The sequence below is a fragment of the Urocampus carinirostris genome, chromosome 3, assembly GCF_059441175.1.
Source record: "Urocampus carinirostris isolate Australia breed hairy pipefish chromosome 3, RoL_Ucar_1.0, whole genome shotgun sequence".
Taxonomy (NCBI): domain Eukaryota; kingdom Metazoa; phylum Chordata; class Actinopteri; order Syngnathiformes; family Syngnathidae; genus Urocampus; species Urocampus carinirostris.
In genome coordinates, this window is record NC_142351.1 from 58545990 (window position 1) to 58570015 (window position 24026).

The 24026-nt window shown below is 41.6% G+C and overlaps 1 protein-coding gene across 3 annotated transcripts in view; it reads right to left on the minus strand.

Annotated features, from left to right (window-relative positions):
* Positions 1–3361: 3361 nt before the first annotated feature.
* opn7b (opsin 7, group member b) overlaps positions 3362–24026 on the minus strand; it is a 97028-nt gene continuing 76363 nt past the window's right edge. For all 3 annotated transcript variants that reach the window (XM_088332728.1, XM_088332727.1, XM_088332730.1), the window contains 2 exons: positions 16611–16945; positions 3362–9219 (listed from right to left, as the gene is read on the minus strand). In XM_088332728.1, the coding sequence (XP_088188854.1) occupies positions 8722–9219; positions 16611–16945 (833 nt within the window). In that variant the 3' untranslated portion in view covers positions 3362–8721. The remainder of the gene's footprint in view (positions 9220–16610; positions 16946–24026) is intronic.

Here is a 24026-nt window from a genome sequence, read left to right on the forward strand (position 1 = left end):
ACAAACGATCGGTTCGGCGGCACTAGGTATATTGCCTCGGCCAATCAGCTTTCGAGATTCCCCACCTCGGGAAATTATGCAATGCACTGAGTTGCAGAGCCAAATAGTGAGTGTATAAGTACTGGTGGATCTTTAAAGTTGTGATGGTTTCTTTCCTCCCACTGTGTTTGCAAGACTCGGATGCATGTCGTGCTCAGAGACAATCTTCGCTCAAATAAAAGTCGCTTTTGGTAAAATATCCGGCACCCGGCTGATTCTGCAGATCCTGTTGTGAGGTGCTGCACTTAATAACTTAGCCTGAAAACATTAGCAGGCTTCAAGTCTGCAAAAGAACACATGCCACTTTTCCTTAGAATGAACAAATGATGCAAGTCGTGAAATTCCAGGAATTAATCTTTAATTTTATTAATTATTTCTCTAAAAGTGGTACGAGGGAGAAAAGATTTTGATCTCACTTATGGCTGTGCTCATAAATTTACATTCCCTGGCAGACTTTGTCTACTAATGATTTTCTTTAAAAAATGTAAAAAGGACTGCATGTGTGGTGTTAAAATATTGGTTTTCTTGTAGATTTGTCTCATTTCAAATTAACATCAAGTTTTAACTCAATCTCAATGCAAACAAAACATTGTTCATCGGTCACTCATTTTTTATTAAGAGGGCATTCAGTCAAAAACAAATATGATTAATATAAAGTAAAAGAAAATTGTTTTATATTACTACTAGTCAGTCACAAATTGCCTGCTTTCTGGAATTGAGTAGTGATTGATCCTTACCTGAGCTAATGATATAATGCCACGTGACAAAAACTAAACTAAAAAAAACCCTGCTGCTTTATATTAAACAAACATTAAATCAATAGTTAGGATCCCATTTCTAGAGCAGTCAGTCATCTCTTATAATCAATTGATAAATCAATAACATATTTCAAAAGTTCTCTTATTTATTTGTTTTTTTTTTTTTATAGAAAAGCTCACAAATTCTGCCAAGACATGTAAAAATTTATGAGACAACACCGGAAAATGCATCTAACAATCTTCATTTTTGAAACATATATCTGCAGTCCAACAAACTTAAGTTATTCAAATATATTATAGTCAATGATCACAATTTGATAAACACTTTGATATAATTTCCTTCCATATATAAATATATACATTTCTTTTCATATCACATTCATTATTATTCTGTCAAAATTAGGGACATCTTGAACAATGTTAAATGATGTCTTTTACATAAAGATGTGTATTTACACAGCTATACTTTTACAAGCTATTTTTTTGGCATACGCACAACACAATACTGAGTAGTGGCTTTGCAAATTGAAGCATATTTTTTAAATGTTACAAATTGAACCAACAAGCGCACCATTGTTTTCTGTATTTATTTCACAGAAACATTTTGGAAGAAAAAAGACAAACTATTTGCGACACTACTGTACCCTGCTTGTTGGTGCAATAATAGAACACTCTTTAATTCTGGGCCTCATGATAACTGACTCATGCGTTTTGACATTTGAACGCACTCACATTACAAACAACTCATTTGAGTTGACACAGATACATTCTTTGACAATAGTATAAAGTACAAATAAATACTGACAACAAAAACAACCACAATGAAATGCGGCAATCACGGCCAAGCAAATTTCTCCAAGGTATAATTCACTTATTTTATTAACTATATGTTGTCATCATTGTTTTATGTGGGTGCTGTCCTGATATGACCTCATTGTTTACTTTTCCGTTTCAATAATCTCTCTTTTTGTTTTTATTCTACTTTGCTTCTGATACCAGACAGGTGCAAGGAGGAAAGGAAATATGAATTTTGGCTATGGGTTAGTGCTGTGAATTGGTATATATAAACATATTGTCTTTTTATATGGGAGAAGACTCGTACCATGCCAACCGCTAATTATTCTTTGGCTTAGATCACTTCGGTTGTTACCAAGTTAACTATCTTATTTTTTTTCTAAAACATTTCAAGTTTTATCACAGTTTGTCTTGGTGTGCAGTTTTTATACTGTGAGCCTTTTGAGGTGTTCGTGGGTGATACATTTTTTATCACAAAAGCGAATACGTTGTGTGGTTTCTTATCTAATCAGTCAATTTTTGCAGCCCACATGTTGGCTTTTGCAAGTCATTGGATAATTGAAATCATGTGTTGTTGCTCTTCTATTTGTGCAAGAAAAAACGTACCGAAACACTTAAGCATATAATATTTTCTGTTGTCAGTCAATTTAACTCCTCCCATCACATGAAAATAACAATGCGTGTCTCAATCTAACATTGATGTAGAATATTGGTCCTAACGACTGGTATTAAATGTAATCAGCTTTTATTCAAAGTCTTTGATGATTGACTCTGATATTGACACTCATACATATTATATATATATATATATATATATATATATATATATATACAGTGGAACCTCGGTTCTCGACCATAATCCGTTCCAGAAGCCTGGTCGAAAACCGATTTGGTCGATCACCGAAGATTAATTTTCCCATTAAAAATAATGTAAAATCGTTTTAATCAGTTCCAACACCCTGAATGTTTAGCATGAATGATCAACGTAATCATAAAGCTAACACATGTTAATCGTACGTTCGCGTTATCGTAATCTTCCGTACGAATGATTACGCTAACATGGACGTGTAAAAATAAAAAATCAGGTCATCTACAAGTCATTTAGCACCACAAGTGGCTAGCGCTTCTTTGGAAAGGGGCTCCGTTCCAACACCCTGAATTTGGGGCTTAGTTCCAACACCCTGAATGTTTACCTCGAATCATAAAGCTAACCCAGGCTAATCGTACGTTCGCGTTATCGTAATCTTCCGTACGAAAGATTACGCTAACATGAACGTGTAAAAATAAAAAAAGGATAAAGAAAACAATTATGAATAGGATTTCTTACCCCGTTCCTCGATAACAAAAGCAAAAAAAGAGGCACGTGTGCACGTTGTTACAATGTATGTGTTTCACCCGGTGCGGTTAGAAGGGGGCACTAACTGTCAATGTAAACACTGAAGTTTCCGGTAAAGCTGAGTGACATACTTCAGTGTTTACATAGACAGTTGGTGCCCCCTTCTAACCGCACCGGGTGAAACACATACATTGTAACACGCGTGATAAAAGTTGGTCACGAGGGGTGGGACCCATCTACACCCGTGCGCCGCTCAGCATCGCACCGTAGCGTACGCACTCACATATTACCGGCGTCCGAAGACCGATTTTTTGACCGAACAGCGAAGCAAGAATTTCTCGAAATTTTTGGTCGAGCACCGATATGTGCGAACTGAGAGGCGTTCGAAAACCGAGGTTCCCACATATATATATATATATATATATATATATATATATATATATATATATATATATATATATATATATTCCCATTTTGCTCTCCCATTCAATAGTGTCTTCATGTAGCTTGCATAGTCTATGTGTTCATCTGTAAGAGTTGCTGTGGAAATTTGGAATTTGAGTGGAAAAGGATTAATTTCAAGATTAATAAGGCAAACCGAAATGCCCAATTCATACAAAATGCTAACATCATAAAATAAAACAGCCAGAAATATTCAAAAAGTGTCTCATGACAAAATATATAGAATTTGGTTGAAACATATAAAATACCTACTGGTTTCCTGTAGCAATTACAAAATATTTCCGATTACATTTTTAGGTAAGATAATATGCTAAGTTCGAAATTTTAAGTGCTGGTGGAGACACTTTTAATTTTTCTAAATGTTTTACTTGTATTTAAAGGCCGACTCTGCCTATCTAGTTCTTCACAGAGGTTAAATAATGAGTACATTTTCAGAGAAAAATTACAACACATTTTATCTATAGACCATAAAAAACAAAAACAAAATCAAATTAGTCTTTTTACATACTGAAATAGCTTGTAACTGCACACAACCTGTAGTAGGTGGCAGTGCTGCTCTCATTGCACAAAAAATAAGCACCTATGCAAAGTCCTCCGTAAAGAAATGTATAATATATAAATTGTATTGCATTTGTGGGGAATAGCCAATCAAGATGAGTGCAATGAAAAATAGTTTTTCCCGAATCAATTGGCATATACTGCAGTTTCATGACACTGAAGCTCAGAAAATAAATGTCTGGTACAATTAGTCAGCTAATTTTGTCCATCCTTCCATCCATTATTTTGCGGGTGTGGGTTTCAGGGTCAGCGGCCTCGACACGGAAAGGCAAACCTCCCTGTCCCCCAGCCACTTCATCAAGCTTGTCCACAGGATCCTGAGGCGTTACCAGGCCAGCCTGGAGACGGTAGTCCCACCAGTGAGTGCTGAGCTGTCCCCGGGGCCTCCTGCCTGTGGGACATGCCCTAAGGGAAGTGTCCTTGGCTGGTTCCTGGGAGAACCCAGCAACTCTACAGAGGAAACTCATTTCAGCCGCTTGTATCTGAGATCTTGTTCTTTTGGTCACTCCCCACATTTAGTGACCATAGATCAGGGTAGGAACGGAGATTGATCAGTAAATTGAAAGCTTTGCCTTTCAGCTCAGCTCCTTCTTTACCACGACTGATTCCTCTGTCAATATACCGTTCCATCCTACCCCTACTTGTGAACAAGACCCCGAGATACTTAAACTCCTCCACTTGGGGTAGGGTCCTTGTCTCCAACTCGGAGAGGGCATGCCACCCTTTTCCGTCTGAGAACAATGGTCTTGGACCTGGATGTGCTGATTTTCCTCCCGGCCACTTTACAGGTGTGTTAACTGCTCCAGTGAGAGGCATGAGGAAGCCAGCACCACATAATTTGAAAAAAAGCAGAGATGCAATGCTGAGGCCCCCAAATCAGTTCCCTTCAATGCTTAGGGCCCGGTCACACAGCCGTTTGCGTCTGAATCACGGCCAGAAATTTCTGCCTGTGAAGCAGACGCTGTTGGACGCTTTGAGATCGCCATACAGACGAGATACAGCAGTGCTTTACACGCGGTCGGAAATTCACACGCGGTTGGCAGCGCGGAATAGTTTTGCGCTGCTCAAAACTTTAGGGCCCGGTCACCAAGCCTTTCACGGGCGTATCGAGGCTGAATCACGGCCAGAAATTTCTGCCCGTGAAGCAGACGATGTTGGACGCTTTGAGATCGCCATATAGACGAGATACAGCAGTGCTTTACACGCGGTCGGAAATTCACACGCGGTTGGCCGCGCGAAAAAGTTTTGCGCTGCTCAAAACTTGAGACCACGTGTTAACCGCGGGCGGCACACGAGGTAATGACGCGGAACGACGTGGTCTGGCCGCGGCCAGGGCGTGGTTACACATGGGTAGTGTTGTGGAAAATAGACTTGCATTTGTAGAATAGAGTTGCATACATTTAGAAAGAAATGTAGAAAGACTTGCTTACAGTGTGACAGAATGTTGACATCATTTCGGGAAGGTCCTTGGGACCTTCAAGGACTCTCTGAGCAAACTGAGGCGAACAACATGTCCTAATAAGGGTACGACAGCATCTTCCTTGTTGTTACTGAGGACTAGGGCCGTCTTTTGGGTTGTACTCAAACTGAAGCTATAAAAGCGTTGTTATGTCTGGAGTTCTCTGAATTTCTTTGGGATGACAAAATAAAAAGCTCCCCCTCATGGCAAGCCCCGGTGTACTTTATTAAATCACGTAAGAAGACTTAAAAGATTATCGAACCTGCATTTTCTCCTACAGTAGGACGCGAAATTTCAGCGGGTAATCGTGGGTGGAGCACGGTCATAGGATGTTCTTCGCCTGTATCGCGGTGTTATTACGTGAAATTAGCGTGTTACGCGTGTGACGGTCAAACGCCTTTCTCCGCGTATATACAGCGCGATTTGCCGAGCACACGTCAGTTGTGCTCGAGACGTCAAGGGGTGGACATGGATCCCCCTCACCGTAGTGACCTCGTCTTAATCCATTTTTATTTCTTGACATTTCTTTTCATTTCATAACAAGATAATAAAATAAAAATGAAAAACTATTACAATAATAACATATTAACTTCTTCGGTGCCATAGCTTGAAATCTTGATCTTCACGGGACTGTGTCTTGAGCGGTTATGATTTCTACAGCCCGGTGTTATGCCGAGAAATGCATCCCTGCCAAGATTTGCATCCCCTCGCTACTACAACCACTTTTACCTCGTTTTATCTCACTTTTATATCACTTTTAGGGAATGTACTGGCGAACATATAACCAAATCCACTTCGTCTTGCATTTGTTGGGAATATAATACAACTTAAACCATTCCGTCTTTGTTTTTGTTGTGAACGTAATCGAACGGTAATGCACACCGTATATAAATCACTTTTGAGAACTGTTATGCACTCTACCGTAAAGCTTATTATGCAGAAATAAGCTTTATGGTAGAGTGCATAACAGTTTCAATACGAGCGATTTGAATAGAAAAAGGCAAAATAAACATGTTACCTGCTCAAAAAGGCTCGGCAGCTTTTATACCCGTGGTCCACACGAGAAAATTACGCGGAAATGATGCGATGAGGAAGCGGAACAGTCGCCGGCGTCTGTTTTGCGGGCATACCACCGATGAACAGCGGGTTGGCCAATTTTGCGCATTTTCCATCGCGGGCAACCACGGGCAAAAAAACCCCACAAAATTTTACCCGCGATACAGACGCAAACGGCTGTGTGACCGGGCCCTTAGGCTACGTGCAGGAACTCCATTCTTTAATGTTATAAACTGAATCAGAGGGTGTAGAGATAGTCGACTGTTCCACGGACTGGACAAAAATTACACTTCTCCTCATAAATCGAATATTTGAATTTTTTACTGACTTTCCCATCCAGAACCCTGAAATAGATCTTACCAAGGAGGCTGAGAAGTGTGATTCCCCTGGAGTTGGAACACTCTCTCCTGTCCCTCTTCTTGAAAAGAGCGACCACCACTCCAGTCTGCCAGTGCAGAGGTACTGTACCTAAGTCCCTGTGATGTTGCAGAGGCATGTTAACCACACGCCCACAACATCCAGAGCCTTGATTCTCTCGGTAGAGATCTCCACCCCTGGGGCAATATCACAGAGAGGCTTTTCAACCCCTGGTGACTTAAACCCCAGAGAAATGTAATCCCACACCTGAGTCCCCAGGTTCTGCTTCCTCACAGAAAGACGTGTTGGGGCTATTGAGAAAGTGCTTGAAGAATTCTGCCCACCGCTTCACAATGTCCCAGGTCGATGTCAGTAGCGCACAGTGTTGATGGCATATCATTTTCTCCCCCTAAGACACCGGCTTGTTGACCTGAATTTTCTTGAAGCGATTCGGCAGTCACTTTTTCTTGTTTTTGCCAAACTCTTCCTATGCTCAAATTTTTGCCGCTTGTCCAGCTAATACCCCTTCAAATCATAATTGCGCGGCGCTCCACACACCCGACCCCTTTGACCTGCTCTCATAGCTGGTGAGCCAAGGCCTGGCTCCGGAAGGGGGACCCAAAAACCCGGACAGGGGCAAGGGAACTCGTGTCCCAATGTTTCAATCAAAAAGCCTTTTATTTTGTGCATATGATTTTACAAGTGTTTATTTTAATCTTTTGCAGAATATCTTTTAAAAATTACAATAGTATTCTTTTTGTTTGCATTCTTACTGAAGCATATCATAAGAACTTATTTTAATGATGCTTAGCACCTTTTTTTCTTTTTCTTTATGTTAGAATGTCGGATTAAAAAAGTCCTACCTAAGTAAGCATCTCTTCAATTTTGACTATTATAAAAATAATAACTATTGACAATATTGAAAAGAAACACAAGCAACCGAGTTGCAAATAAATAAATAAATAAATAACGACATAAATAAAGCAAACTTCCCGTTTCAGACTTCTCGTAGCTGCAGTTATTTATTTTTTGGGATTGGGCAGCTACCTGACTTCTTTTATGCCAACATAAATTGGCTTAAGCTCCTGATACATACTCAAGTATGTTACCAGGAGCAATCTCGTTCACTCTCACTTGTATTGACACTTTCACGATGAATGTAACATTTGATCATAATATAGTGGGTACACTGCTTACTGGAAAATATATTACTAAGTTTACGAAACTTGCATGTTTTTCTTTTCAATAAGATGTGCCATTATTCCAAGTAAAGCAAATCACTTGTCTCAAAATGTTACTATGTCCAACTTTTTGTCACAGTGCAAATCACATTTTGTACTATTCAAGATGTGTAGCTTATTTCACAGCACGAAATTTTTGACCAGTGGATTGGATCGTAGAATTCCATTTTGTCCTGAGGCCTTTCTCCTAACCACATGTATAATAGAAGGGATGTTTTCTCACAGTGTTTTCTTGTCGACATTAAGTTCGCTCCGAGACATGGCTGATAACTTCAAATAACACCTTCTAACTAACGCAGCACCAAATACAAACATGTTGTCTTCCAATTTGTGGCATCAATAAATATAGAAACTGAACATGGAATCAAATATATTATCATCAAAAAATACATTAAAGGTAGTTTCATCAGGGACTCTTCCCTCAAAAAGTTTCCGTTCTTTTCACAGGTCCACGTTTGAACTGTAATCTGATTCGATTGTTGCATGCTAAATTACCTGATTTGACTTTGATCTTCTTGCATGTGGGTTTTTGCATGAGTAGTTTTGGCAGGTTTTGTTTTGAGGCGATTGATGGATCTTTCAACTTTGAAGTCCTGTGGGAAACGTCTTATTTCTATCACTTTCTTTTCTCCCCAATTTCTTGTGTGGCACTTTCTATACTTAGAGGAAGTCACTCTGCTGTTCATTGGAGAGTTGACTGACGGCCACCTCGCTATGCTGCAAGTCCTGGAGCATTGCGGCGGTTTGCCGAAGGCCGTGGTTGCCACAGTTGACCCCGGGGGTTGCGATCTCTGGAAAAGGACAATGTCTACATGAGGCGTGGTCCTCCAGCAGACCGTTGGATAGCTGCATACAGTTACACTCTTCTTTTCGATGAGAAAGCCTGCGCGTACACTTCCCGTCAACATTGGCCTGACACAAATGCCCGCAGAGGGACCTTCTGCACAGTGCCACATCCCGGCAGAGCGATTTGCGGAAGTTTGGCTTGAAAACCAGATAGACGATCGGGTTGTAGAGTGTGGAGGACTTGGCGAAGATGGCGGCCAGCGCAAAAGCCATGGGCGGGACGTTGGCGGGGTTTCCAAAAGCTGCCCACATGGACACAATCGCATAAGGACTCCATGCTGTCAGGAAACCGATGCAAACTGCCACAGACAGCTAAAATCAAAGAAAAGAAACAAGAGCAAAACACAGAATTAGAAACTTGTCTACAGTGCTCAATACTTTGCTTTTTGACATTTCAGGAAGTTACTTGTAATGAGTCACTGCGTATACACTAATAATTGGTTGGCTTTTTCACTTATATCCCCTTTATCATTTTAATCATCACATCATTATATTAATCATGTTAATCAAACACTGGTAATTTATGGTGGTCACCGGCGGTGAGGGATGCCGTCAAGCTGAAGAAGGAGTCTTATCGGGCCTTCCTGGCCTGTGGGACTCTGGAAGCAGCTGGCAGGTATCGGCTGGCCAAGCGGAATGCGGCTTTGGCGGTTGCCGAGGCAAAAACTCGGGCATGGGAGGAGTTTGGCGAGGCCATGGAAGCCGACTTCCGAACGGCTTCGAGGAAATTCTGGTCCACCATCCGACGTCTTAGGGGGAGGAGGCGGTGTGCCATCGACACTGTGTATAGTGCCGATGGGGCGCTGCTGACCTCGACCCGGGACGTTGTGAATCGGTGGGCGGAGTACTTCGAAGACCTCCTCAATTCCACCGGCACGTCTTCCTCTGGGGAAGCAGAGCCTGAGGACTCTGGGTTGGGCTCTCGTATCACTGGGGTTGAAGTCACCGAGGTTGTCAAAAAACTCCTCGGTGGCAGGGCCCCGGGGGTCGATGAGATCCGCCCAGACTTCATTAAGGCTCTGGATGTTGTGGGCGTGTCATGGTTGACGCGCCTCTGCAACATCGCGTGGACATCGGGGACAGTGCCTCTGGACTGGCAGACTGGGGTGGTGGTTCCCGTCTTTAAGAAGGGGGACCGGAGAGTGTGTTCCAACTACAGGGGAATCACACTTCTCAGCCTCCCTGGTAAGGTCTATTCAGGGGTACTGGAGAGGAGGGTCCGCCAGGAAGTCGAATCTCGGATTCAGGAGGAACAGTGTGGTTTTCGTCCTGGCCGTGGAACACTGGACCAGCTCTATACACTCTTCAGGGTCTTTGAGGGTGCATGGGAATTTGCCTGTCCGGTCTACATGTGTTTTGTGGACTTGGAGAAGGCATTCGACCGTGTTCCTCGGGAGGCCCTGTGGGGGGTGCTTCGGGAGTATGGGGTACCGCACAGTCTTATCCGGGCTGTGCGGTCCCTGTATGCCCGGTGCCAGAGTCTGGTCCGCATTGCCGGCAATAAGTCGGATTCGTTCCCGGTGAGGGTTGGGCTCCGCCAGGGCTGCCCTTTGTCACCGATTCTGTTCATAACTTTTATGGACAGAATTTCTAGGCGCAGCCTTGGCGGGGATGGAGTCCGGTTTGGGGGCCTCAGCATTGCGTCACTGCTTTTTGCAGATGACGTGGTGCTGTTGGCTTCCTCAGCCCGTGATCTTCAGCTCTCGCTGGAGCGATTCGCAACCGAGTGTAAAGCGGCCGGGATGGGGATCAGCACCTCCAAGTCCGAGGCCATGGTTCTCAGTCGGAAAAGGGTGGTATGCTCCCTCCGTGTCGGGGAGGAGGTCTTGCCCCAAGTGGAGGAGTTCAAGTATCTTGGGGTCTTGTTCACGAGTGAGGGTAGGATGGAACGGGAGATCGACAGACGGGTCGGTGCAGCGTCTGCCGTCATTCGGACCCTGTACCGGTCTGTCGTGGTGAAGAGGGAGCTGAGCCGAAAGGCAAAGCTCTCGATCTACCAGTCCATCTACGTTCCTACCCTCACCTATGGTCATGAACTTTGGGTCATGACCGAAAGAACTCGATCCCGGATACAAGCGGCCGAAATGAGTTTCCTCCGCAGGGTGGCTGGGTTCTCCCTTAGAGATAGGGTGAGAAGCTCAGTCATCCGGGAGGGACTCGGAGTAGAGCCACTGCTCCTCCGCGTTGAGAGGAGCCAGTTGAGGTGGCTCGGGCATCTAATAAGGATGCCTCCTGGACGCCTCCCTCGGGAGGTGTTCCGGGCATGTCCCACCGGCAGGAGGCCCCGGGGGCGGCCCAGGACACGTTGGAGAGACTATGTCTCTCGGCTGGCTTGGGAACGCCTCGGGGTCCCGTCGGATGAGCTGGAGGAAGTGGCTGGGGATAGGGACGTCTGGGCTTCCCTTTTAACGCTGCTGCCCCCGCGACCCGATCTCGGATAAGCGGAAGACAATGGATGGATGGATGGATGGTAATTTATAAAGCTAATGATTATCTTTATATTTGAATGTTGTTATTTACTTATTTACTTTATGTTTTATTCACTTTATGTGTCTTTTTATGTAGTTGTTACATAGTGGTCTTATTGTTAACAATTGGGGGTACTTAAGACTTGCCTTGAGTCTCATTAAACTAACAGAAGGACTCAGTCTAAACCAGCGGTCTCCAACATGGTGCCACAGGAACCAAGTAGTCCCATAAGAAGCTCTTAAAATAGCTCAACAGTGACAGGTCATTGTGGTTTTCCTGGAAATTTGATTTCTAACTAACATGTTAAAATAGGGGGCAGCACGGCGACGCAGTGGTTAGCGCTTGTGCGGCACAGTTCATGTCATGGGAACCTGTCGTGGGTTCAAATCCAGCTCCAGACTTCCTGTGCGGAGTTTGTATGTTCTCACCGTGCTTGCGTGGGTTTCCTCCGGGCACTCCGGTTTCCTCCCACGTTCCAAAAACATGCATTTCAGGTGAATTGGCCGGTCCAAATTGTCCATAGGTGGGAATGAGCGAATGAGTTGTCTGTCCCTGTGTGCCCTGCGATTGGCTGGCAACCAGCTCAGGGTGTCCCCTGCCCACTGCCCGGAGATGGCTGGGATGGGCTCCAGCCCCCCCGCGGCCCTAATGAGGATAAGCGGTACGGCTAATGAGATGAGATGAGATGTTAAAATAGGCTCAGTCAACCAAGCCAATTTGAACTCAACTCCCAATAATTACAACCTGGTATTTACAAACATCCATCGATTATCTGAGCCCATTCCAGCCACCTTTGGGCACTGGGCAGGGAACACCCTGAACTTGTTGCTAGTCACTTGCAAGTCACAGAGAGACAGACAACTCACATGCTAATTCACACCTTGGGACAATTTGGACCTGCAAATGAACCCAAGATGCATGTTATTTGGAATGTGGGAGGAAACCCACGCAAGGACGGGGAGAACATGCAAACTCTGCACAGGAAGGCTGGTAGCTGGATTTGAACCCATGACGTGCTAACCACTCATTTGCTGTGCCACCCTGGTAATAACCTGGTAGCATGAAAAGAAGTCATTTTAGAAATGCATATAAAACTGGTGACCCATTGTGCCAATCGATAGCAGAAAGCAGAAAGTTTAAAGCTTAAAAAGGGTTGTTGACCCCTTGATAAAAAGCTAGAATGAAGCTGGGACTTTCCACTGACTTGAGTTTTAATTTTGTAATAGCCTGCCTCTTTGGTACATACATGATTTTAGCAATGTTTAAAGGAAACTTGTTGAATTTGTGCAGCCTTTTTTTGTACTCATAAAAAGGCCAGAATATTCAGTTTTGTTTGTTTTTATCGTAAGAAAAAGCTAAACGGTACAGCTTCAGTCCAGGGTTTGTTTTGCCCGTCACGATTCGCAATCTGAAAGTTAAAGAAAACCGTGAATTAAGAGTCTGTCTTCCTTTATTACATATTTTGATTGTCTAAGTGTAAGGGAAAATAATTACTCCGAACGTGACACATTGAGTAAAACATAGCAAAATTTGAATCATTAAAAGAGACCCAAAATTTCAACGGTCACTGCAGGATGTCGGCTCAACAGCCAATCAAAAATAACCCATCTTTCTGGAGGATCTAGCTACAAGAAATACAACTCTTTAAATCAGGTCTCAACTGTAAAACTTAATTGAACATGCACATGAGCTCCCAATAGCAAAAGAAAAAATACTCTTAAGTTCATTTCTGCATGAGTCAATGTACATTTCCTGGTTCAATTACAATTAGCATTACTCAATTATCTTGATTATGATTCTTGCAATCTGACAGGGAAGGATGCCGTCTCATTACTAAGCAGGAAGGCTTGCCTTGACTTTACAACTTCATTTTGTTCCTCTAGCATTTTAAGACAACTATCACTGTACAAATTAGACAAATAAAAACACAAACTTTTATTTTTAACTTAATACATATAAGCAGGCCAGTTGCAAATTGAAACAAGTAAAAACTAGTTTATGTGAAAAAAGGTTTAGTACATTTACATAAATAATCAGCATTTAAGACAAACTTAGTCTAATTTTGCATGGAAACCATAGGATAAAGATTTTGCAGGAGAGAGATACCTTACTTTAAAGCATTACACATGTAACTAACTAATAAATAATATCTTACCCGCAGATGACAAGGGATCTTTTCTAAACGTAAAACATTTACTCACAAACAATGATAAAGGAAAATGTTAGTTTTGGGCATTTAATGTGTTACCTTGGTTTATTTTAACGGTTGAGTCAATCCAGTTGTAAACGTGAACCAACTCATCAGGTTATACAAACTCAACACTGCCCTCTAGATGTTGGAGAGAGATTTGGTCTGCATTAATTCAAGATATTTTGATAGAAGCGACCTGTAGACTTTGTTTCCTTTTCGAAATAATCAGAAATTTATGGCGGCCCGGATTAAATCAGCCAATCGGGCAAATCTGGCCCGCAGGCCAAATGTTTAAAATGGAGGATCTAAGCCTTCCTACCCCTCAAATACACTTTGAGTCAATACAATTTCATGGGACTCAGGATTGTTCACACCTTGTCCCTTTATGATAACCCCCTTATTGGCAAAATGAGATTTTAATTCTAGCAAATATAATCTGCATCCTCAGTCCCCCCGTTCCCTGTTGGCAAAAATCCTTCTCAGACCAGCTTGGCTTGGCATGTTTTCTAGGGAAAAACCCTGAACATGTACAAACAATTGGTTGCGAGAATTGTATACAGAGACCCCTCGCTAGTTCGCACTTTGTTTTTCGCTGACTCACTGCTTTGTGGTTTTTGAATTTAATCAAATTGTCTTTATTGACATTGATATCAACGTACTATTTCAAAAGGTGTTCAGCACACAGCAAATTCTATCACAAAGACAGGTTAGGGAGGGCTTTGTGTGTTGGGTGGGCATGTCTGTCTTTGTCTGTGATAGGCTGGTCTATAGTACAATGAAGAAATTAAGTATTTGAACTCCCTTCTTTTTGCTATTTCTCCCACTTAAAAAACATGGAGGGGTCTGGAAATTTTCGGCGAAGGTGCATGTCCACTGTGAGAGAGATAAACTAACAATTTATTTGTGTAATACAACTGCAAATAAGTATTTGAACACCTGTGTATCATTTGGAAATACCTATGAGTCAGCCCATTTGAAGTCCACCTGCACTCCTGAATAAGATGTACCTGTTTGAGGTCGTCAGCTGCATAAAGACACCTGTCAACCCCATACAATCAGTAAGAATTTAACATGTAACACAGCGAAGAGCTGTCCAAAGACACCAGCGACAAAATTGTACACCTCCAGAAGGCTGGAAAGGGCGACGGAGCAATTGCCAAGCAGCTTGGTGAAGCAAAGTCCACTGTTGGAGCAATCATTAGAAAATGAAAGAAGCGAAACATGACAGTCAATCTCATTCAGAGTGGAGCCCCATGCAGGATATCACCTCGTGGTGTCTCAATAATTCTAAGAAAGGTGAGGAATCAGTCTGGAACTACACGACAGGAGTTGGTCCTGAAAAGAGCTGGGACCACCATTTTTAAGGTTACACTAAGATTTCATTATTTGAAATTATGCATGGCACGAAAGGTTCCCCTGCTTAAACCAGCACATGTCAAGGCCCGTCTTAAGTTTGCATATGACCATTTGGATGATACAGAGGAGTCATGGGAGAAAGTTTTGTGGTCAGACAAGACCTAAATAGAACCTTTTGGTCATAATCCCACTCAGCGTTTTTGGAGGAAGAAAAATGAAGATTACTATCCGAAGAACACCATCCCTACTGTGAAGCGTAGGGCGGTAACATCATGTTTTTAAGGTGTTTTTCTGCACATGGGACAGGACGAGTGCACTCCTTCCATCAGTGAAAGCATTGAAGATGGGTCATGGCTGGGTCTTCCAACACAAGAACGACGTAAAGCACACAGCCAGGAAAACCAAGGAGTGGCTTATTAACTGAAGATCCCGAAGCACGCGCCTGGTGACAGACTACAGGGAACGTTGACTTCTGTAATAGCAAACAAAGGCTACTGTACTAAATAATGACATTCATTTTCTCAGGTGTTCAAATACTTATTTGCAGCTATATCGCACAAATAAATCAATAAAAAATGATGCATTGTGATTTCTGGATCTTTCTTTTTAGTTTATCTGTTTCACAGTGGACAGGGAGTTAAAATACTTATTTTCTTCACTGACTCAGTCAAACGGTTGGGCAGGTCCACAAGTGGCTACGAAAACAAACTGCGGAACATGGTGACCGCTAGCTTTTAGCGGCTTGTTACATTGAAAAGAAATTCATCTATTAAACTCGACTCTGACGAAAACCAGAAGAGTGGATTATTATTAAATTCGGGAAGCGACTGAGGCGGCATCGGGGAGAAGCCTACTGCTACAGCTAGGCTAACAACTCACTTAAGGCAAGCCTGTTACCTAACACCAGATCCATTACCTATGAAACGGATGACCTGGAGCTGCAAGGTAGGCGCCGTTTGGGGCAGCAGTAGCTCAGGAGGTAGAGCGATCGTTTTAGGATTAAGGGATCCCAGTTCGAATCCCGGCTTGTCCGTGTTACACGTCGAAGTGTCCTTGGGTAAGACATTGAACCCCCAATTACCCCCAATAAGCAGGTTAGCGCCTTACATGGCTGCACAGATCACGCCCGCTATTGGGAAATGTGAAGCACAATGTAAAGCGCTTTGGGAAGTCATTGACTTGAAAAGCGCTATATGAATGCAGATCATTTCATTTCATTTCATTACAAATTGTGGGAAACAACTACATTTGGGACGGTTGTATTTCAATCATAGTGCAGACCTGGCTTTAGCCAAGGTTACTTGCTAGCTGCTCTCTAAATCACTTGCTAATTCTGAAAGAAGCCCTACAATTTAGTTGTACAGTACTTTTGTATAACGACAGTAAAGACCATTCATTAAAAGGAAATTCTGTGTTCTGTCTTATTAATTGAAGATTTAACGTCATTATTTTGTTACAATTGTATACTCTCAGTCGGTGACGACTTCATCTTGCGGTAAGTTTGACCTTTGGGCCTTGCTTTTTATGAAGATGTAATGCTACTTCAGGTATTTTCACTTTTTTGGGGTAGTTCTGGTCCCCATTAACCGCAGTATTTGATTTGACTGCAAATTAATAATTTTGCTTTTGAATTTGGAGTAATCTGTGCATCCTGGTGTCAAAACCCTTTTAATAGTTGGAAATTTACCTTAATAATGAGTGCATGTGCATTGGTGATCTTGTTCTGGGGGGACATGTGCTGCTGCACAGCCTGGCGGGATCCGCGGACAGTCAACAGGATGAACAAGTAGGACAGAAATATGACCGTGCAGGGGACGATGTAGCAGAAAAAAAAGAGGCAGATGATATAACTCATTGCCAGTGAGTTCTGGCTGGGCGCGTGCCAGTCGATGCAGCACGCAGTGCCGTAGGGCTCGGGACCGTACTGACCCCACCCCACCAGGGGCCCAATGGCGAACACACTGGCGTAGCACCACACGCCGGCCACCAACAGGCAAGCGTGGCAGTAGGAGAACTTGCTGCCTGTGGAAAAGAAAAACAGAGAGCCGGACTAAGGAAACAAGTCACACGATTGGAGGAACGCTTCTGAACTTGTCAGCAGTGTTCTCACAGACACTCGGCATGGGGAACATTGTGTGCTACTATAGGGGCCTGGGTATGACAGGATGAACGGAGCTCCAAAAAGTCCAAGTTCAGTCTTTGTAGTCTTTCCGGATATGACAAGCTATTCATCCCAGGTATCCGCTTTGTATACCTTCGTTGAACTCCTTCCAGTAGGTTAATGTCCTTGAATAAGTAAGGGTTCCACACAACGCTGTTATATTCTAACTCGGGTCTAACATAAACGCAAAACATTCAAACTAAGAATGCTGGGTTCTTGTTGTAAAAGTGTCTGTAAATGTTTGATGCTATGTTATTGGCTTTGTTGGTAATTTTGGCGATATGCGTGATAAACTTTAGGTTTGAAGTAAGAGTGACACCCAGATCCTTATGTTCAGTAACAACATGCAAATCATGATCATTAATGTTATACAGCGGAAAAGAACCATGAAAAAACGACTGTGCTAAGCATTTATGAGATGACAGTTGCAGTTGCCACTTTTCGGACTAAAGAAAAACTGATTTAATGTCATTTTGGAGAGAATCAATTGTTCCTGTAACCTGGGTTTTTGGTAGGAAAGCTGACAGTTTAGCATTATCGGCAAAAATTGAGATGTCACTACTTTGAATGGCCTCAGGTAAGTCGTTCACAAAAAACAGAAATAATAATGGTCCTAGTACTGAGCCCTGCGGTACCCCACTACAAACTTCCGACCACGCTGAAAGAACATCATCAATTTTTACGCATTGTTTACAATTTGACAAATATGCAGTTATCCATTCAAGCAGTTTTCCACTAATACCATAGCATTTCAATTTCTGTAAAAGCTTGTTATGAGACACTTTATCAAAAGCCTTGCAAAAGTCTAAGTAAACAACATGACCAGCCATATTGTGAACAAAAAACATACTGGTAATATTATTCAAATGAGCTACTAAGTTAGTCATGGTAGAATGTCCGGACCTAAACCCATGTTGTTTAAACGTAAAAAGATTGTTCTCCTGTATAAATTTCCATATGGCATCTGAGATAATTTTCTCAAACACTTTACAAACGCAGCTAGTCAAGCTAACTGGTCTATAGTTGGCTGCACTTGTTGTGCTCCCCCCTTTAAAAATGGGGTAGGATATCATAACAAGCCCGTTATTAAAAGTTCAATGATTTAGTACTTTAAATATATCAACAGTGTGAGTGATGATTGAGAGATGAAAAAATTAATCCCAAAAATAATGGCTTTCCTTAATCTCTTTTTTCCCCCCAATAGGAATTGATTAAACAAATACTAAAAAATGTTTAAAAACCTTAAGCAGAACCATGCAAATCTCAATTTTATGTGCACATTGCACAGAATACGACATTCTGCCAAAATTCAAGCACTTGTTCAAATATAAATCTTGTGAACAAACTCTCCCTAACAAATATTATGACCTTTTTAAATTTATTTCTGATTGTTTCTCAAAAGAATCACCAAAATTACCAGACTTATATATCGCCGAGTATCTTGAGAAATGGAACAATGCGTAGGGCATCCACTGCCGTGAAAAAGTATTTGCCCCCTTCCTGCTTTCTTTGTATTTTGCATATTCATCACGCATAAAGCTTTCAGTTCATCAAAGCAATTTCAATATAACAACAAGACAACAAAGGGAATACAAAATGCAGTTTTAAATGTTGACACATTTGAAAGTAGTTTTTTGTTAAGGCACAAAAAAATGTGAAATACAATGTGAAAAAGTAGCCATTATCCACACATTGAAACAACTGGGGACATTGGCAAACCTCCCCAGGAGTGGTCGACTTACTAAGATTACTCATAGAGTGCCGCAACAGCTCTTCCAGGAAGACACAAAAGAACTTCAAAAAACAACCAAGTAACTGCAGGCCTCGCTGGCCTCAGTTAAGGTCAGTGTTCATGGCTCCACAATAAAAAAAAGGCACTTGTCAAAATCTGCATCCATGGGACAGTTCCCAGGTGAAGACCAATGCTGTCACAAAAGCACACGAAAAGTTGTCTCACATTTCTAAAAAAAAAAATTTGGTTATTTTCAAGACTTTTGGGACAACATTCTGAGGACTGATGAGTAAAATATTAAACTTTTTGGAATGTGCAGCCCGTTACATCTGGCAAACAAAAGGCACAGAATTTGAGAAAAAGAACATGACTATGAACATACCAACACTAAAGCATGGTGGGGGCAGTGGGATGGTCTGTGGCTGCTTTGCTGACTCAGAACCGGGACAACCTTCTCTGGTTAACGGAATAATTAATTCAGGTGTTCCGGCCATCATCATTTGTGCCCTCAAACTCAAGCGCTCTTGGATCATGCAGCAGGACAATGATCCAAAACGCACAAGCAAGTCCACCTCTGAATGACTCAAAATAAACAAAATGAAGGTTCTGGAGTGGCCAACTCAAAGTCCAAATTTAAATCCAATTATGACCTTGAAAGGAGAGGTCATGCTCCAAATCCTCCAATGAGGCAGATTTGAAACAATTCTGCAAAGATGAGTGGGCAGAAAATTCTCCACACCGTTGATAGAGACCCATTACCAATTATTGTGAACGTTTTATTTCTGTTATCGCTGCCAAAGGTAGCCCAACTCACTTTCAGGTTACGGGGCAATAACATTTTTACATAGGGACAGATGGATTTTTTTGTGCCTTAATAAATGGAATCAACATTTGAAAACTGCATTTTAGATTTCCTTGGGTGGTTTCTGTGTGATATTAAAATTGGATGATCTGAAACTTGTGTGAGTGATAAATATGCAAAAAAAAAGGAAAATCAGCACTGTAAATAATAGAACCAAAACAAACATCCTTGACATTCCTGCATTTGCCATCATTTACAAAGCAATTCAATCTCTTCTCCATGCCTTGTGATTTGTAATACCGTATATTTGACTGCAAAGCACTATGAATTTATAACAAGTACAAAATATGCGCTCACGAGTCTGCTGTGTAGTGAAAGACTAAACAAGGTGTGCTGTCGTGTACAATAAACATTTCTTGCAGTGCCTCTATTGTGTGGACCAAACACAGAGAAGCGTATACATGGAAAAAGCGGATGCCCCCCATTCAGCTAGCAAGATGAACCTTGTCAGCTTGAGAGCTCTCTGTTGCTATTACTTCCATGATGACTCACTGGGGATGCATTCAGACACGAGGGGCCCTTAATCCAATACACAAGGGCAGATGTGTGGTAATAAATGATGCTGAACGATTGACAAATCACATCCAGAAAATCCACCAAAAGAGTGTAACAGCGGAGACAAGATTTGATTTTATATTTCAATATCCATCGTAGATTTTGAATCCTCTTCAGAATTCACCAGACATTGTTGTATAAAACTGAACTCACAAAGGCTCAGGTCTCAAGCAAGTATAATAAGTACGACCAGTATGAATGTGCCCATACTTGACAAAGTGTGGCAACAATGACATATTTTCAAACTTGATCAAGCTAGAACAATCTTTCAATTCAGTTCAAATGTATTGGAACCTCACATGTCAAAGGAAAAGGTCTCCAGGCGTTCCGAAGGTCGTCGTTAATTTGTGTTTAATCTCTCTGCCTCAGTTCATTTGTGTCAATTCCGTTCCGTTTTTGAGTGCTGAGATAAATTGAACTCCTGGTGAACACATTGCAAGAATATACTGTGATTTTTTGATTGAGATGGTGCAGGTTTGAGATACAAAAATGCGATATTAGCGTGATGTGAAACTCGTGGTGTAATGATTTTCAACATTTTTGGGAGAAGTTAGTGTTTTACAAAAATCCTGTTCATTCCCAATCGTTTAAAAATAAACCCATACAAGAATACATTGTTGCATTGGAGCAGTATGTTTATTTCCCAACTTGCTCAGCTTCCTAATATTCCAAAATATGAATTTTAATGCAATATATTGTTATTTTGCACTCTTCGAATTTGCCATAAAATATTCATCAATTTATGATTTTATTGCTTCCAAAATTACAACTTGAATGGATCACAGATGAGCAAGGTTCTATTTCTCTATATTCTTTTGGGGGGGACTTTATTGCTTGTGAAACATAACTCTTTTTAATCCTGTTTGGAACTTCATTATATTATATAAAGTTTCTGAGTTACATTTTTGGATATATAGTTTTTCCCTAAAAATTCATAAGTAGCTATAAGAACATGAGAACTATACATATGACGGACCACAGTATCTATTAACGCTCACATATTAATACTGTACTGTAAGTACTGTAATTCCCAGTCAATAAGGTGCGTTTGACTAGAAGGTGCCTGGTCAAAAATATCTCATGGGAAATATTTTTTGATATATACAGTACATTCAATTTTTTGGCCAATTAAGGGTACCGGTACTTGGGTGCACCCTTTAGTCGGAAAAATAAATTCATTTAAGAATACAATTCGGTGCTAATCATGACTTCACCAAAATCAGCGATCACATGAATCAAATTTTAAATTCTGGAAATCCAAAAGAAACAATTTGGATTTAAATTGGCATGTGAATTTTGATAGTTTGTTGTCTACTCACATACCATATAATGATGCAGAAGAGGCCAGGTGCAGTTGTTACACAGGAACGATTGTAACAGTCAAAGTTTGACCAATTGGAAGAGAATTTTATGGAGTATTGAGTATTTTGACGGGCAGCACGGCGGTGCAGTGTTAGCATGTGTGCGGCACAGTTCTGAGGTCGTGGGAACCTCCTGCGTGTGTTCAAATCCAGCTACCGGCCTTACTGTGTAGTTTGTATGTTCTCCCGGTGCTTGCGTGGGTTTCCTCCGGGCACTCCGGTTTCCTCCCACATTCCAAAGACATGCATTTTAGGTAAATTGGCCGGTCCAAATTGTCCCTAGGTGTGACTGAGCGAGTGAGTTGTCTGTCCACGTGTGCCCTGCGATTGGCTGGCAACCAGTTCAGGGTGTCCCCTGCCCACTGCCCGGGGATGGCTGGGATGGGCTCCAGCCCCCCCGCGACCCTAATAAGGATAAGCGGTACAGCTAATGAGATGAGATGAGTATTTTGACCTCAGACAAGACTTTTGAAAACTCTGATTTAAAGTTAAAAAACTAATTTTTCTTTCTCAATGTTTTTGTCTCATGCAAATATGCTAAAGATGCTAAAATGTGTTTGTTGATGCTAGCTGTCAACCAGACAGAAAACAATGAGCTTAAAGATGGCTAATTCTGGATACTAGGACAGTTGTAACACATCCAAAAGTGACTATTTCTGTATAATTTGTATGGATAAATGCAAGGGCACAGAAAAGAGAGAAAAGTGGGTACAGTGATTTGATAGTCAGCAATTTTCCTTGAAAGGCTGCACCGCAGGCACTGGCTTATACATTTGCCACAACTGCTTGTCAGTCTCTGATTAGCAATGATGTCTCTACAAAAGGGTATTTATGGCACAAACATTTGTCGTTATTTCATGCTCTTTTTCTCATACATTTCTATTAAATAAACCCTTTCTCAAATAGTGGACTTATTGGTAATACGAAAATCACCTGGTTACAACAGTCCACTGGCAGTGTTACAACTATACCCAGTACTGGTTACAATTGTAAAACTGTGTATCTCTCTGTTTGAGAGACTGTCACAGACTTTTGGAGCTACTTAGCACTCTACCATTCATGTCTACGTGTAAAAAACAAATTAAGGTAACATGTTAAAAGTTTGAAAAGGCTTGCACAAAAGATCATAAAATGAGGAGAGAAAAGTTAAAATGTTCTGCAACTCTACCAGGCCTCCCCTAATATTAGAAATTGGGAGAACAAACACGGATGAACTTCTGCTATGTAAATTATTTTAAATGTCGCTGCAGTATTCCAGTTCCTGAGCAAAAGCATTTAAGCAAATTCATGCCACCCACCCACACTCCCTTGCACATCCATTTAAATGAGTATGGTTGCAGTCATGAGGGTGAAATGATCCATGAGAAATATCGTAGCAGCCCTCACTCATAGCCAATGACTAATTGATTCTGGCATTAGCGTCACCAGTGCAGAGGAAAATCCTGCGTGCTTTATCATCATATCCACTAAGCTTCTTCAGCTACATGTCAGGCCATTTTACAATCCCAACTTAGACTGGGGGCACCCCAGCATACAACGCATGTTGTGTTATCTGGTGTGCACATGTGTGTGCTTCTTCTTGAATCTTTTCTCAGATGTCAAGCATACTTTAGCTGATAAAAACATCTTGGCGGGACAAGTCAATTTCAATGTGAGATTGATTACATAAAGAGCTAATCAACAAATGTCCATAAATCCATTTTTTGCAATGCTTATCCACAGTAGGGTCACGGGCAGTGGGCAGGGGACACCCTGAACTGGTTGGCACACAGAGACAGACAACTAACTCGCTAATTTGGACCGGCCAATTGACTGGAGAATTAACCTGACATGCATGCTTTTGAAATTGGGAGGAAACCCAAGCATGGGGAGATCGTACAAACAGGAAGGCTGGTAGCTGGATTTGAACGCTCTAACCACTCAGCTGCCGTGCCACCCATAAAAATTTAAACCACACAGGTAGCAATAACTTATTTTCATTAAGCTAACACAATGGACACTCAATTCATGCAATTTTCAATGACTCATTTTCGTTTTTTGATTTTAAGTTATTGAGCTACCTGCCATTGTGAGCCAACAAAAGCTTACTGATAATTATTTAAACATGCAAGCCTCCAGTTTTCAAAACCACAACTGGTAGACTGAAAACAGGATATTTAAAAAAATGTTTTTTTACTAAAAATAATTATTAAAATGAATTTTAAAAAGGAAACATTAATAAAAATCCAACAATCGCTTTTACTAGAGGAGATGATGATATTTTTATTTTACTACATTTTTTCATTATTTTTCTTCTTTTTGAGGGTAACAAAATCTATCCATCCATCCATTATCTGCAGTGCTTATCCTCAGTAGGGTTGCAGGGGTGCTGGAGCCCATACCAGATATCTTCGGGCAGTGGGCAGGGGACACCCTGAACTAGTTGCCAGCCA